Source organism: Prinia subflava, chromosome 3, assembly GCF_021018805.1.
Source record: "Prinia subflava isolate CZ2003 ecotype Zambia chromosome 3, Cam_Psub_1.2, whole genome shotgun sequence".
NCBI lineage: Eukaryota > Metazoa > Chordata > Aves > Passeriformes > Cisticolidae > Prinia > Prinia subflava.
Genome location: NC_086249.1, coordinates 10760449 through 10778261, shown reverse-complemented (window position 1 = coordinate 10778261; position 17813 = coordinate 10760449). Strand labels below are relative to the sequence as shown.

Below are 17813 nucleotides of genomic sequence, written 5' to 3'. Positions count from 1 at the left end.
TCTTAAATCTGAGCCAAACAAACAGTGCACATTACTGCTGTAGAGGTGTTTCTAAAAATGGCCTTTCTCAGCCTTTAAGGAAAATTGGTTACTAGTGAATGAGCCACTTAAGGATCAATAAAAGCCTCATGTCTTTCAGAATCACACTCACTACTAATACTGTTTTTGTCTCCTCTTGCAAGCAATTTTATTTTCCTTTAGTTTACAGACACAGCCTCTAACAGTGAGATTAATGCGCTGGCACGATTCAGAACCAATTTCATTGTTTGAATAGCAGCATGCAGACAGGTATCCCAAGAGCTTCTGCCTCGTGGACACTCTACAGAAGCCCATCATCAATGCCTGAAAGTTTGTTTGAAATCACTAAGCTTCCACCTTTAATTGCTGCTTTCTAACACTACTGGGGAATCTTGACTATTCAAGCGCACTCTTTAATCCAGCTCTACAGGAAAAATGCATTAACCTTCGTGGCCTAAACCTGCCTTCAGCCCAGGGAGGAAGGACAAATTGTTTACTCAAGGCAAGCTAGCATAAATTTTTTAATAAATTCTATTTTGTTCCAAGGAAGTTCACAATTCATCTACGATCACTGATGAGACGGTATCAGAAAACAAAACTGCTCTTTATTTCTTGTCATTAGGACTATGTTTATTGACATTTTTTTGGATGGTAAAAATTAAGTACAGACATTTCTGCTGACTAAATTAAATGGTTTCTGAAATTATCTTCAAGTTCTTGACAAATGAGTACATTCAACTTACTATTTTTCCATATGCATGCTTGTCCAAACATTGACAAATAAATGTTTATCTTTGAACAGGGAAAAATTAAAAGCCAAAAAGGAGATTAGTGAAGCAATATTTATCAAAAACATATGACATTATCCTATTTGAAGTATTACGGAATATTGAATTATCTCATGTGTAAAAATGTAAATATTACAATGGGCATTTAATTTTTAATAGAAATCCCTCTGCATATGACTGCACGTATGCTACGGTATTAGTTGTCTTTTCCCATTTGCAGCCTGGTGGAACATTTCCAGGAAGCATAACACTGGAATAAATCAGCCAGCTCGGGACTGGCGAGTTGTTGATAGAGAAAGCACATGGTCAAACCCTGATGAGCTCCAGATCACGTGCTAGCACAACTACTTGGAAAATTATGGTCAGGTGCTGCCAAGGAACTGCTCTAAGTTTTGACAGAGAGGCCAAAGGCTTCAGGGTAAGACCAACGAAAAGATAAGGAAGAAGCGTTCTTTTGTATATCCATCTACCCCCAACTCATGTGCTCTGTTGCAACATACACACGATTATAAACACCAATTCTGTCTTTAGGGAACTGTCATAGAAACATCTGAAGCTAGTTTCGCTCCTTTCCCCTGCCATTTCCTACACAACGCCAAAGAATGGATAAGGACTCGGTGAGAACCTCGTGGTAGAAAAGACAAGTTGATTTTGAAGAGCACAGGAAGGCGGCAGAGCTGCCCGAGGCACCCACCGAGCACGCAGAGCCCGCCACGCTCGCTGTGCCGCGTTACTCACCCGCAGAGCTTTGATCTGGAGCGTCCCCTGGTCCTGTATGGACGTGCGAGGGTCCCGGCCCAGGAAGGTGAAGCCCTCCTTGAGCCAGCTGATGACAGGGAGGGGGTCGCCGGTGGCCTTGCACTTGAGCAGAGCTGTGCCCTCCACTGCCAGCGTCTGGTTGACGGGGCCCTGGAGGATGATGGGCGGAGGCCGATCTGTCAAGACTAAAACAGGGGCACAGGCATTGGCACCCACACCTTTAACATCCTCTGCTGCTGCTGCTGTGAGCCCTATTCCACCACGTGGGACAAGTTTTGAGCAGCTGCTTGAAGTCAGCCTCTAAGAGGCCGAAAATATTATAATATGAAAATATTGAAAATAATATGAAAATATAATAATGAAAACATTATTTTTGGAGGAACCATAGATGGAGGTTATCAATCAGCTGGCATATTTGAAAAGCATTTCAGTAAGAGTTTTATTTCACCACTGCAAGGTAACACGTAGAAAGAAAAATATCTGTTAGCAAAGATCATCAAGCTCACTTGGTTAATACAGGATGAAAACTAAGACCTTGCTTCAGAGAAGAATTGAAGTGTATCACTGTTTTCTTCCAATTTGGGAAAGCATTTAAAACACACCTTTGATGTCACATCAAAATGTGTTTAACTGCTCACCCAATTTATGGTCTAAAAGAGAAAATCTATTGAGTTAAAAGTGAAACACTACAGCTATTCTAGCCTGGGTACCAACCACATCCCCCATTCCTACTCTATTTGCAATTTTTCACCAGCAAAAATATCTGAGAGTTATACAAAACATTTTCATAATCCGAGTGATTGAAATGAGGGTACCACTCTTTCCTGCAGAGAAAAGCTCAAACTCAATCACACCATTTAGCAGCTTACTTATCAAATCATTTCATTACCTTTTAAAGCCCTGAACTCTTATTTTTTTTCCTGATAATTTGCATCTGCATGCTTGCAATACTGAATAAAGGACCCTACAACCAGTGAGAGGGCATGGCTGAGTATAAGCCTCATTCCATGACCAGTGGGATATCTTGAAGATGAAGTAAAATGCTCATGTTCATTTTTCTTGAAAGATCATTTTATCCCAAATAATTTTGTTGTTGAACCTTTTCTCTGAGCCATCTGTTAAGCAACAAAATATAACCTTTGTGTCTAAAGAATGCGTTTATACAAACTGAATGGGAAATACCTGAATATACACAAGGCTAGGACTGCTGCAAAAAGTCAGTATAACAGAACTGATAATTCCTTTTTTAAATGTACTTTTATATATTTACTAGCTATATTGCTGCTGTTTTAAATTTTGAACAATTGAGCAATTGTGTAACCGGTACTAAATACTGTACCAGGCAGGATTAACTTCTAAACTGGTGCAAGTTAGCCTACCTCTGCTGAGATCAACTGAGTTTGAATCATTTATTCAGCTGAAAACCTGTTTATTATAGTCCATACACAACACCTGACTCTAACAATGAAGTGAAAACAAATAACTATGAAGCAATATGGCTCTGTTGTATTTGAGCTGTTCGAGATGCAAACCTCTGGACCTTCAACAGATCCAAAGTGCTTTCATCATGCTATTTAATAAATAAAACATATCAGGGATATGTTAGTGGCACATTTTATGCCTAAAATAATTGCTTTTGAAATTTTAATGTTGCAAAAATACTACCTACCTTTTTTTTGTTAACAAGATTCACAAAGATCAGAATCATTAATATTGTGAGAATCACACCTTGGAGCGTGAGCTCATCACATTCATTGAAATTGAAACCGAAAATAGAAAGCCAATGCAGATTATTTCTTAACACCAGGATGTGAAAGATGTTTAGGAAATTCTGAAATATCATCCACTGAGCTTAAGAGATAGGACAGGAAACACTATATAACAAGAAAAATGCAATACATTTTCTACCTTGCTACAAAATGTTTAATCTTATTAAGGTTCCTTGTGGCTACATAGTTCAGCCATTTGGCAAAATAAAAATTGATCTCAGCTCTCACGTACTATCAGGGCAGCTGCAGCATGAGTATATTCAAATTAAAACTTAGCTGTGCAAGCTATCCTTTAGATTTAATGTGAACCAGCAAATCCCAGTATTCTAGGTAGCGAAAAATTAAGGAATAATTGTATAAGTTGCTATCTATTCCACTGCAGTTATGTGCTTCATCTAAGTGTCTTTCAAATGTGTAGCAATGTAGGTATTTCTAAAACCTACTGCATTACAGATATTGTTCTTTGGCATGTAATTAGATTTTTTTTACAGCCCAAATGAGGAGCTCATAATCCTTTAAATAGCTCTGATCAATAGTGTAATTGAAAGCCTCCTGGCCAGAAGGAATCTTCATTTTCAAGGGTGTTATGGGTGAGAGACCACTACAGGTTTCCATGACACTAAGGCTAAAGGTTAAATGAACACTTAGAGTTACCACTGATCTGTGAACAGCTGTATTGTCTTCACAACTATGACTTGTAAATCTTCTCTAGAACGTGTGTGTGCTTGCATTCCTATCACTTAGGTCCTCATTAGTAAGGATCCAAAATTTGGTTAGAGTTTAAAATGATATATATATATATATCAGAAGTATTATAAAGAACAGAGGGCTGTTATATATTAGAAAAACCAGCCAAAAAATGGTGTGGGGATTGTCAGCTGCTTTTAAAACATTATCTTATTTATTTAATTAATTATTTAAATTATTATTTTAATTATATTAATTTATTATTTAATTATTTTTAATTATTTAAAAATGGTTTTGAAACTATTTACCAATATCCATACATCTCCATATTCTGGCAACTGAAAAATTAACAGATTCCCTTCGTGTTAAAATGCATCCTAATTTTTGAAGAGATTATGGGAAAAGAACAAACTATATTGGTTCATGAACAGTTTATTCACTACAAATGCAGTTTGGATCAGCTGAAACCATATTTAAATTTTGGGGGATATGTGATTAAGTTACAATGGGAATAAAAATAAGAAAAAATGAAGTCTTTACTTTGGCACTTTCAAAATCAAAATTTCAAAAAAACATTCCTGGTGAAATAGTGGGTAAAACCAGACAAAAGTAAGGAAATTCACATGATGAACACTCATGATAGGACAGAATTATTTCTGAAAGGTGGGAAAGCAGAGACCAATCCTTCATCTGTCCCTTTTTTTTCACAGAAGAGCTTCACAGGAAGCTGTGAAGTTGTTCTGAGTTTCTCCTATTTGAAACCGTCACACTTGCTGTAAAACATGTAATGTACTTTGGATGAGGGCTAAGAGTCATGGTGTAAGTAAAGTGGTGTAAGTAAACACAAGAAAACTGTGAAGCATTTATTAATAAATTTTAATAATTGCTGAGGAGAAATTAATATCTTCTCCAAAATATTCTGTGCATGATTGACAAATACTAGCACAATACTAATTGGAAACTATTCCTTTTATGTTGAGCACAGACAGAAATGGAAGCACTTGGTTTATTTACATGGTCTGTCATTTTAAGATTGTGAGCTGCATATTCATTTCTTGGGGTTGAAAGGATTGCTAAGTTTCTTCAATTTTTGAAATGATTTTGCCTTTCCAGATGTGCGTTAGACAGTGAATTACATGATAGCCTTTCAAGAAAATACAAGATTTGAATTTCAAATACGCTGAAGGCTCTTAGCACAGTCCATAATCAGCAAAATTATCACTCAACTCAGCACATTTCATCACAGCTAGTAATCTCTTCTCATGTGAACACTTGAGTTAAAAATATTTCCAGTAAAGACTTGTAAGTGCAAAAATGTAACAACTGAAACACTGCTATATATGGTATAATTAAGCACTTGTTTTTCTGCACATGACATGTTTTCATTCTGTATTGGAACTTCAATTGGATCTAAATTACTCTGGATCAAACAAAAATGTGTTCAAAATGAAAAAGATGGCTCGCCACTATTATTAAATCATTAACCAAACAGAAAAATTCTGGGCTAGGAAGTAAAACTGAAATCACCAGCCAAAAACTAGAACACTGATGCTTAAGCATATAGCTAGCACTCACAGTGTTTATCTTTTATTATGTTCTTAAAACTATTAAATTACATCTCCCTGCTGATAAAAGTCATTAGCTCCCATAACTTCTGCTCAGCATCAACCAAAACACATTATTTCGACATTTATAGTTAACTTTCTAACTAAAAGCAATTAAAAAAATATCTGTGATCTAATGGTACATTTATTCACGTAATCCTAGCTCCACAATGTTGTTTTGCCACTTTTCATCTGACCTCACCTGCCCTTTGACTCCGGGATGAAATGGTATTTCTAATAAAGCAATCTTGTGTTATTTCATAATGGTCATGCTGCCAGTGGTTTCTGGAAAGCATTTGAGGAAGGCAGGCCCTGCACTCCTTGAGCAGCAGAGCCACCAGCTAATGCTCTCCCGAGCTGTGGGGAATGCACGCTGCCTTTAATCACAATTAACCGGAGATGAGCTTGCATTTCAGCAGGGACGCTTCCCCTTGGCTTGCTAAACAAGCTGATGAAAATTCCAAAGAGATCAATTAGGATTTATTTTTTTCCCCACACCAGAAATAGATAAAGGTGGACCAAAGCCCTTGGCTGTCAAGAGGAAGAATTTCTCATCACTAGCATCCTTGAACCTGATTTGATCCACTCAGCAGTGCCTGTTGCTGTAAATCTGTGCAGCCCCAGCAGGTGTGACCATTTAACAGCTCAATGTCCTCCCAGCCAATGTTTGTGTGTTCTATTTATTCCAATCACAGTCATGGCCCTGAATCAAGCAGAATTATGGACAGATATTAAAAAATATTGCCTTTCCATTCCTTTTAAATGACCTTTTAATCTACGTTTAAATTTGAAGTGAATGAAAATGCATCATTTTGTCATAGACCATGAGAGAAGGGACTTAAAGAGATTGCAGAGCAAAGCCAAGACTTTAGTCTCCAGAAACTGCAAAAAACAATGTGCTTGAAGAGATGCAAGGATAAGGCAGAAACTATTTCCCCTTGTCATAAAAATATAGGCAGTTTTGGAAAACAAAGAAAAGGCATCAAATTAATGCTCAAACCTCTATAACATGAACCTGAACCTCTCTACCTGTCACTTGTGATGAATATGCTCTTGTGAAAAGGCAGATTATTCAAAATTAGACATCTTTTCAAACTTTCATGGTGCAGGCAGGTCTCTAAGGGAATAGTAAAAGTAGACCTCTGCATATAACAACAGTTTTAATGGCAAAAATTCATCAAAGTCTGTCAGGAGATATTTAATGTGTCAGTTAAGATAAGGAATAATGATGCTGGGGAATGCCACTGTCTCTGAGTATAAGAGGGATCCTCTTGTTTTCTTCACTAACATTAAAGGATGCAAACTGCCTTCTATCCACAATAGGATGAAGAGGAATATCAACAGGATTCCTGACATGAAAAGGATTCATGTTTGTAGATGGGAAACCTCAAGGCAGCATGAATTCCAAACCCAAAAATTTTGAAATGAAAAGCATCAAGACAGACCATGTAGTTCTTTTGCTTTCCTGAAAACTCCTCTCTACCTGTGGATTTTCATGACTTTTTTCACACCTACCCCTACTGAGGCACTCTTACAGCACAGCTCTGAGGCAGGTGCCTTATTCACAGAGGGACTAAAGGCTCACATGTTGAAGGCATTCTAAATCTACAGTATTCACCACCTTCAGAGCAACTGTGTCAATTTAACTGAGCTAAGGACACATCTACTACTTGTCTAAGATAGGACTGAAGACTGGTGGGAATGGAGATACATCTTTCTGCACACCAGTCACTGCTTTAATCACAAACCTATTCATGCTCCATAATTTTTGGTTTTTTGCAGTCCTATCTTAGCTCTAGCAAAACAAGCAGCTTCATTTCTCACCAAACCTATTCTATGCTGGTTTGTCCCTTTTTTCCACCTTTAACAAACATCCAGAAGGCAAGCAAGAGGAAACTAGACTTTGATGCCTTTTTCACTCCATAGACAAATAGAGAGATCTTTTCTCACTTTTATTTCCTACAGAAAACTGTCCATTTACTTGTATGATTTATGTGATCTCGTACGCCTTTATTTACACTGCTTTTAAAGTACTTTTGACAGGAAAAAAACAATAGGAATTTCTAAGAGCTCACCATCAGTAACCTCCAGCTGAGCCTTTGCTAAAATGCTTCCAGCAACCGTCAGTGCTTGACAAATGTAGTAGCCTGCATCAGACCTCTGGATGTTGGTAATGGTGAGGTCCCCGGTCGGTGACACGGAATATCTGCTGCTGGGCTGCAGAGGCTGGTTTGGGAAGAGGAGGTTCTGCAAAGACAATTCATCTCACATCAATTCAAAACGCAAAAGTACCACTTCTCCTTCAGCTACACAGACAATGATTTTTCCTTAAAAGTACTATAAATAATCGAGGAGGAAAAGCAAGTGTGGTTCTGACTTTATGAACAGAAAGAGCTGCTTTCCCTGCCTTGGGCAACTCACAGTTTAAATTAGAAACAGCCTTTTGACAGCTCACAGTGCTGTGTTCTGACTGGGGTGTAGGCGAGGAGACATTTTCCAACAATCACACTTGAGCGATTTATATTTGTGACACATTCATCTTCATTCTGAATGCAATTGTGATAATATACTCGGCTATCAAACCAGGAGGACATAACACTACAGCAAACACTAGAAAACTAGCAGCAGGCATTGAATCCTGGAGACTTGAGGGAGCAGAGCACTATTTGGCTGTAAAAATGTTCTGAGAAAAGGAGGAGGTAAGAGCATGGCACATAAGTAAAGCTGGAGGAAGATAGGAGTATGTTATGAAGTAGGAGAAGCTGGCAGAGCATGAGAGCTTACAGGAGAAGTAAAAGGAAATTAAAACTGTGATAAACCAGAGGAGAAATGCAGCACAGAGCCTGGAGGGTGAAGAGAAAGGGTATTAATCTTATGTGGAAATCATCAGAGAGAAAAAATAATTTCATGTAGGATAAGATATCAGTTAGCACAAAACAGGGAGATTAGTTTTTGCCTGTGGGCTGGATTGGAGAAAAGAGAGATGTCAATAACAATAACTGGAATGGCTCTAGTAGTCATTGCATATGATGAAGGACTGAGTGAATCAATACTACAGGCCCAGAAAGGTTTTAGTGGTGAGAGGTGTGTTTTCAAGGAAAAGGTTATACCCTCTGGCACAGCTCTGGTGAATAAGTAAGAAGAGGAAAAAGGAAGGCAATGTGAAGAGAAAGATCAGTAGCATTGCCCAGAGGAGAAGAACTTAAACAACAATTAACCAACAGTAATTCCAGTAAAATAGGATCTGGATTTTATGTCAACTCAAAAAGACTCCATGAAAAATACAGTTTACACCAGGAATACCCCAAAACACTGTTAGCGTGTTGTGGTAAGCTTTCAGTCATTACTGCGGCTCTGTCTAGCTCTGCTGTGTTTTCTAATGATGATACCCTACTAACTTTTAAGCTTGTCTGTACTGACTAAAAATAAAATCTACAAGTGCAGAGTAGGGTATTAAATGAATTTTCTGCAGATCTGTTTCTTCTGAAGCAGGCCTTCGTGGTTCACAAAAATTATTTGGAACTGATAAACAATAAACTGCTTAAGAAACAAGTAAGAATTCAAATAAGAAACAAATTCTATTTTTAAGTGAAATTCAAGCCTTTATCTCTATGGTTTTGGCAGCTAAAGGAAAAAGATATGCTTTAAATAAGATCCAACATTCCGAGCATCCTTATAATTGTATTAACCTACTGGGTTATCACACTAGGCTTTTCTTTTACTGCCTTTCAATAGCAATGTTTAAGAAACTTATAACAGCAATTTTTTCCTCAAAAATCAATATTCACCCAGTAAACATGTTAGATAATAGGAAAAGAAAGTGTTAAAATTCTGAAACAATTTGAGGCTATAGGCCCAAGTGGGTCTCAAAAAACTGCCCTGTTTTCTGAACCACCTTGAAACTTTCAGAATAACTTCTGCCTGGCACAAGATACCTACTGGATAAGGATATTATGAAAATGTCAGTAAATATTATGAGAAAGAGGAGAAATTTGACATGCCTGATCTTGACTTCATTCATTACACATTATGTAAAGAGTGAAAAGAAACTGAATGTAAAAGACGGTACAAGGATTGAACTCCCAATTCTTAAGAGAAAACCAGTCCAGAACCCTCTTCATCACTTCATTATAAAGGGGAACCAATCCTTGTTTTTATCTTCAATAAGGGCTTCTCTGTTCTGGAAAGGAACCATCTCCCAGTGAATATTCCACACATCAGGAGGAGCTCACCAGTCTCATAACTCCTCCCTTCAAAGACCAGATAACTACGAACTACAACTTGTCCTAAATTACAGAACAGTCCCCTTTTTAAACGCTTTTCACAATTTCACTGGTTTTAATGAGCTGTCAGGTTGCTCATCTGGGCACAATGGTGGCATGCTGGGCTGCAAACAGAGGGACCAGAGCCATCCCTGATAAAGTACCCCTGAATTTATCTCAAGGAAGAATTTAATCCATGGAGTCTAAAGGCTGCCCTCGCATGTGTCATAGAGGAGCGGCTGTTGGGCTCTGGGGAAAAGGCTACCAAGCACAAAGGGCCAGCTGTTTATACACAAGCTGGCACAAAAAATTACTCAGGAGGGAAAATCTCCCCTCCCTCCCAGCTGGTTGTGCTCAAAAATGCAGGATCGAGAAACAGATTCACAACCAAAACGCCCTACAATTACCGGAGAGGGATTATATAACATTACTTTGAGCACTGAAAGTGGTGCTGCAAAACAGCTCCCCTAAAAGCAGGAACAGCATTGTAGAGACAAGCAACAATTTATAGCTGGGAGGCAAAGGTGAAAAGTCCTGTAATTTGGCAAAAATTCCACTCTCTGTTGCTGTGATGATATACACTATGTGGAAACTCACTCACTCTGTGACATCTCACTGCAAAATCTGGCAAGTTACACTTTGAGATGGCAACCCCAACCTCTGTTGCTACTGATGATCAATTAAGACTAACATGAGAATGTTGTAAACCACATTGAGCCATGTTTCAAGGTTTGATTATAAACCATGCAAGTATCAATTTTTATGATGCATTTATTTGCCAAAAAAGACTATTCTAACCCTCAGGGATCCGGTTCTCAATATGGTAATTAATTTTCCAGGTTTGTAATTAAGCAGCTTCAACATAGTACAATCAGTAGGTAATAACATTCAATTAAAGACATAAGATGTGTTTTCACCTTAAAATGTTTTTACCCTTGAAGTGATACCAATGGAAGAGGATAAAATAGAGTATTAACACTTTTCAATTACGCTAAATGACTTTAATCCTGAAAATGATGTCCTACTTTAATTAGAAGCTCTTCTCTTTATTACAGCATGATGGATGTCCACTTTATTAGATTCAAGTGTGACACTATAAGCTCACTTTACATAAACATTACCATGTTATTAAAATGCTCTACAAGGAAGAGCTCTGAAATGTTTGCTAGCACACCAGCACTTCCTACTTTAATTCCAATATGCTATTCTACCTCCCCCTTGGAAAAATTGTCACCTTAGTGAGACTCAATACTGTGCTTTTCCAGGATGTGATTCTTGGAGGCTAAGTATAAATTTGTCTAAGCATTATACTGAGAGATACACACTGAAGGTTAAGCTTGCACTCAGACAATAAAATAATCCCACCCATAAAATAATTGTGTTGTGTCTTTGTAAGCCACCAAGACAGCAGAACACAAAATGCTGTCAGCCTGGTCCTGTCATTCTGGACCAGGTTTCTGATCTCCTGAGAAAGGTGAAGCAGCAGCAGGTGGGGCAGAGCGGGAGATCTGTGGTTCAGCTCTTATTTCACATTTTACCTGAGCTGGTACATAGTGCCTCCAGCAAAGAAATGTTGTGGCATCACATTCAAATACTATAGAAGTTAGTATGGGCTGATGGCAGCAACAATTGCTGCCTCACAAATTCTGCCTTCAAACATGATAAGACAAATATTTCCAAAACCAGATCTGGAAATTTCTTGAGACAATTTTAATGAAGAAAGCATCTCTGTGTGTTCAAAACCTGTATCTGTATGCTCTAGGAGAAAATGCCAATGCAAATCAGCTTGCTGGATACATTCTGCTTGATCATGTCTAGACAGGTTGTGAACTGTAATTACTGGCTCTGATTAGTTCAAAATTGAGTCATACCTTTTTTTATCTACTGTGCCTGTCTCATCCACCTGTTTGTTGGGGGCTTCAGAACAAAAAGCCTTTAACATATATACTGTTTCTTTCTACTCATCTATACAGTGCCTAGCACAGGTTTCAAAAACTTAAATGACCTTTGTGTTTTTCAAAATATTAAAAAGAAATAAGTGATATAAATTTCAGTAGACATAGTGATTGTTTAAAAAGACAAATTTCTGTGAAAGATGAAAAGAACTGTGAAAGATAATATAAATAATTTGCCTTAAAATTTAACAATATAACTATTTAGAAAGACTTGAAAGACTTATAGGGTGCTTGCAACTTACCTGACTTCCTTCTTTTTGCCAGAAAACAGCTGGCTGGGGATTTCCTTTAGTTTCACAAGGAAAAGTCACTGTTCGACCCTGGGCTACAATCTGGTCTCGTGGTCTCACCACAAACTGTGGGGGAGCTACAAGGTAAGAAAAACCATGGTGTAAGTTTAGGATATTTTGTAAGGGAGAGAAAGGGAATATTGAAGGAAAAAGACAACATTATGGAGATTTGTTTTATGTCAGAGGACATGACACCAGAAACATTCATTAGTATAGACAGAATTAATATATAAACAGAAACAACAACAGCGACAAAGAGAGCAGCAATATATGTATGTGACATCCCCAGTTATTAAAAAAAAATTAAAAGGAAAGAAACATTACAACCATACATGCTAGAGTCAATTCTGATGACATTAAATGCTAAAGAGCAGGAGTCAGGTGTATTGCTGACTCTGGATATATTCTACCTTTGCTCTAGAAAGGTCTCAGCACCCTCAGATTCTCTCACACTTCACAGAGCTTGCTGGAGCTATCGTGTATTGCAAGGTCTGAATTAGGATAAATAGCTTTTCTCAGTCTGCCCCTCTGGAGTTTTAAAAATGATTAAGAAGAGAAGGTTCTGGATGACAAGAAAAGAACTGAAATTCAAGAACTGTCTTACTCCTCTTAGAAGCAGTGTGGTCAAGAATGGCATGGGGAGGAGGACTTGCTGTAAAAAGAATGGTTGCTAAAAGAACACAAATTTGGTCAATCCATGTTCCAGCTAGTTTAAAGAGCAGAGAGAAGCAAAAGTTTAAGAGCTGATGGGGAGAGGTGAGCGGTGAGTAAGAAATAATAGGTATTTCAGGAGATAAAGAAGACACAAGGAAAAGAAAAAAGGAGACTGGAGTTAAAAGAAGAAAGAAGAAGCAGGAGAGGCTGTGTTTTCAAGTAGCTGGCATTAACAGTGTTCAGTCTAAGGGGACCAGGAAGCACAGTCAGAAGTGAGCGATTTCGAAGAGAGGGGCAAAGTTTGATTTGTCTGGAGGGTAATGGTGGAGAACAGAGTCAATGCTTGGGAATGTGAAGGCAGAGAAAAGTGCTAATGAGTAGAAAGAGAGTGGGGAAGAAGTTTTAGAGGATTTGAGATAAAAATCTTTAAATCAATAACTATATTGAGCCTGATATAGAAGTAAAGCAAATGCCTTCTCTATGCTGGACATGAAGACCCTCCACTCTTGGTTCATCAATGGAATTCACTGAAAGGGGATTTGTACTCTTTTGCATATTTTAAAAATGTAAGCAGCATCTCCAAATATTCTTATCAAAGGACTAGCTAACTTTTGGGGCACGCTGAAGAAGGGAAAAAAAAAAAAGGTAGAAAAGGAGCTCAACCCCCTCACCCCATCCTTGTTTTCTTCTATTCCACTATCAGTTTTGTGGGTGTGCAGAGGGATGGTTTAGGAATACTGAGCTTTCAGGTAAACAGAATTTAAGTGTTTTAGAAAACCATATTTTCAGCATTATAATTACAAACTATTTAATTAGGCACGAAGAGCAATCAAGACCCAGCTTCCGATTACACCTGCTGGCAGCACAGACACAAACCTGCTAACTGCATAGAAATGTGAGCAGACCTGATTCTCTTGAAACACACTATGCAGTTATCTCATGAGGCACTTCCCAAGGCTTTACAGATCAGCAGGAGTCTAAAGAGCATCAGTTGAGTAGTGCTGGCACTCTTAAAATAAGAACGGTAAAGCACTTAAACATGCATCACAATCAGTTTAGAAGGTGGAGGGTATCTTCTTCTGCCTCACACTCCTAAAGAGAGGTTTGGGCCTCTCTGGAGAGAAATGTCCACCTCTCCTCCACCTTAGGAGGTGTTAATCTTATGAAGGACTAAGGGTGAGGTGCCTCTTGCTGCCTGTTCACAGCCAGGTGTTTTGAGGTTTCTAGAAAGTGTTGCCAAGCACACTCTGGGAACTGAACTCATGCTACCCCACTCCTCCAGCGCTGAGCTGGAGCGAGTGACCTGGGTTCCCCTCACCTTGTTTCACCCAGCACATCCACGTGCAGCCCCCCCAGGTGCCAGGGAACGGCAGGGTGGTAATCAGTGCGTGTGATTGTTCAGTGGCACAGCAGGGGGAAAGACCTGTCAGCTGTGGAGCAGAAACCTCCCTTTGTATAAACACACCTTACACCAAGGTATCTCTATGGCTCTGATCTCAATAAAGGTCACTGAATTAGCCCAGTGTTTGCTGCTCAGCTGTAGAAGTTAATTGCCCAGGATATTCATATAGAATCAACAGTGAGCAGAGAGAAGAAACCCTCTAATCTCCTCAGCTGCTATACCTGCATTTGACAGGAACTGTGCACACCTGGCTCCTGACTGAGCAGTGTTGTGGGTGGCCTCAAGACCACAATCTTCCTGCTAGCCTAAAAACCTAGTGTCAGGAGCCCATCCCACAGATCTATGGTAAGCAGGATGCATGGCTAAATTCACTTCTTAAGCTTGCTTGGTGCCCTGAGGGGTGCACACACAGTGAGTGCTCTCAGACAGCTCAACAGGAGCAAGAAGGGCATGGCATTTCCATGAACCTGTCCTTCAAATCGTGTAACTGAGTAAATGCACGGTAGGCAAGTTTAAAGGTTCATCTGAAACACTCTCACACACAACGGTCTCTACCATAAATCAATAATTCAGAGCTCTAAACAGACATAACACAACTGAATTTGTCACTGTAGCAGACCTTCCAAGGATCAAATTAAGCTAATTTGGCAGTCAAGGAACAATGAGAAATACACACCCTGGTTTCTACCTAGTTTCCAATTTTTGACCTGTTCCTAATCTTCAATACCTCTCAATTTCCTAAGAGCAGGTTTTTGTTTTGTTTTGTTTTGTTTTTTTAAATCAGTCAAGGAGCATAAATCTGTAGCTCTGTCATGGACTGACCCTGTTGCTCTATTCTCTCTCTCTGCCACACACCAAGTCCTCTCCTCTCCACCATTTGACCATACTGCATGGTCATGAGCAGATATTTGGCCTCACAGTTACTAGGTCAGGCTTTCTAAAGACTCCAGCAAACAACCACATATAGTTATGCAACAATATATTTTCTAACTTTGCTTTGCAGCCTTAATTACTAAAAATTCACTAAAAAAATGAATCAGAGCTTTTACTCAGAGTAAATCGAGCACAAATCAGTTTCTTCAGCCAAACTATTTAGCTCCATAATTTTCAAGGACATGAAAAACATAATTTTTGAAAAATAAAACTTGCATGCATTTTTAAAAAAATTATTCAAAGATGGAGTTAAATAATGAAGGAAATCTTCATTTTGTCATAGTTTGTTGTCATATTCAACTACAGGTCTGTTTACAGCTTCTGGTAAAAATATCATTGCTTATAGCATTTAAACAATGTTTTCACCATATCAGTTTTATCTGTCAATTTCTAGTTGAACTTGAAAACTGAAAGTAACAGCTAATAACTGGAGGAGTAATTCTTGGTCAAATGTAACTACCCAAACACTGTGCCCATCATTATCCCCAGAGAATGCAGCATGACCCTGCTCAGAGACAGCAAGGCTTCTTTGACAGAACAAGCACTTGGGTCCTTCAATTCTCCTAAAAAGAGAGCTCATTATGTTCACATATGGGTGCTGTTTATAAAGACAGGCAAATATTATTACTTCCATTCTGCAGAAGGGTTAAGTGAGATCGTGACTTGCTCAAAGCGCAGCTTCAGTGGAACATCGGGCAGAATTTATTCAAGCCATTATTGCTGCTCTCAAAGTAGGTGAATTTCTAAAATGTTCTGAAAATATACAGTTAGAGAAGTAACAGCAGGCTTGACATGCTTCAGCTGTTAAAGTTATGTGGTACTTTAATGCTTAATTCAAGCTAAACACTAAGATCATTAGAAGGATCTGTTAAAAAATGAAGCAGCAAACTGAGTGTGCCTATCAGACCATTACTTTTTACTATTTCAGATGCAACATAAACTGGATTGGAAGAAGCAGAGTGGAAAACCTCTTGCTTAAATGACATCTGAAAGTCAGACAGTGGCTCTAAAATGAAATATATTGCTTGGATTGCAGCAGACTAGCAAAAAAAAAAAAAAAAGGGAAAAAAAGAACAAGTAAGATTACAGACCCAATATACTCCTATTGAAACTTCTTTTTTTTTTTTTTTTTTTTGAGAAATTTAAATAGTACACAGTAAATTAGATTTGATTTTTGGCAAATTATGCTTTGATACTGCATTCAGCAAGCGCTAGCTTCAATCAATGTCACACCAGAGCTCTGTTATGCTAATAGATGATATGGAAATCAGATGGTTGAACATGAATAGAAAGCACAGGCCATGTACGAGGGGGCTTTGAGATGAGGGGATGGGGGGACCCTAAGGTTAATCACATCATGTTCAGAACTGTTTTTACAGCACAGAACAGTATTTGACTGCAGGAATTAAAATGGAGATAGGAAAGCATGAGCAGCAGTGAGTGTTAGTTATGTTGTTCAAAATGGGAAGAGTGCATTTTGTCGCACTCTTTTAGGATGTTGGTGGTTTATGCGTGACTGAACTGATCTCTTATGCTGTTAATAAATGTATATAAAGGTAGCCCCTGCTCCAGTGTTAAAGAGCTTTAAAAAAATACCAAAAGAAAAAAGAGCTGCTTATAATTTCAAATGGATTTCTCAGCTCTACTCCAATCTTAATAGTTAGCAGAACCTCTAATGTGATAAGATGGATTTCATGCATTTCTTAGTACTGCTGCTGAATACTAAAGGTTACGCCGAGTCAACAGGAGCTGATAAAGCTGCTGATGCAGAGAAGCTTGACTGAGACACAGAGTTCATCCCTTGTAGGTGAGCTCTGGTCATCTGATAAGAAATGTAGCAGAAGACTCAGAAGGAGAAGGGAAATTTAATACATAAAAATGTGAATTCATAGCAAAAAAAATACATTGATCTCATATCAAGTACTAGCAACATTTTTTCCAGTGACAGTTTTCTCAGCTGATCTTGTGATTTGGAGTTGACATGGAATTCAATGATCCTGTGAGAATTTTATTATCATAACTTGCTCACAGTACCTTCCCCAGACCAAATGCCCTTAGGTTCATACATTATGTTGGTGATTTTAATTATATATATAGATATTGTAGCAATTTCTTCTAATATTTCTACTGCAACAGACAGGATGAATGAATGAAAGCATATTGTAAGAAGTTCAATGTGGCCAAGTGCTGGGTCCTGAACTTGAATCACAACAACCTCAGGCAGTGCTACAGGCTTAGGAAAGAGTGGCTGGAAATCTTCCCATCAGGAAAGGTCCTGGAAGGGCTGGTTACGGATGAACAAGAGCCAGCAGTGCCCGGGTGGCCAAGAAGGCCAAAGGCTCCTGGCCTGGATCAGCAGGGGTGTGGCAGCAGGGCCAGGGCAGGGATTGTCCCCTGTGCTGGGCACTGCTGAGGCCACACCTCAATCCTGTGCTCAGTTCTGGGCTCCTCACTGCAGGAAGGACATTGAGGGGCTGGAGAGAGTCCAGAGAAGGGAAGAGAGCTGGGGAAGGGTCTGGAGCACAAGGCTGATGAGAAGCAGTTGAGAGAAGTTGGGTGCTTAGCCTGGAGAAAAGGAGGCTTGGGGGAGATCTTATTGTTCTCTACAGGTCCTGACAGGAGGGTGTAGCCAGGTGGGGGTCGGTCTCTTCTCCCAAGGAACAAATGATAGGTCTAGAGGAAATGGCCTCCA

General features: G+C 38.8%; 1 protein-coding gene across 6 annotated transcripts in view; it reads right to left on the bottom strand.

Moving 5' to 3' along the window:
* Positions 1 to 17813, bottom strand: part of ROBO2 (roundabout guidance receptor 2) — a 429807-nt gene that overhangs the window by 89172 nt on the left and 322822 nt on the right. For all 6 annotated transcript variants that reach the window (XM_063393923.1, XM_063393924.1, XM_063393926.1 and 3 more), the window contains exons 7-9: positions 12085 to 12209; positions 7701 to 7872; positions 1545 to 1750 (exon numbers count right to left, since the gene is read on the bottom strand). In XM_063393923.1, the coding sequence (XP_063249993.1) occupies positions 1545 to 1750; positions 7701 to 7872; positions 12085 to 12209 (503 nt within the window). The remainder of the gene's footprint in view (positions 1 to 1544; positions 1751 to 7700; positions 7873 to 12084; positions 12210 to 17813) is intronic.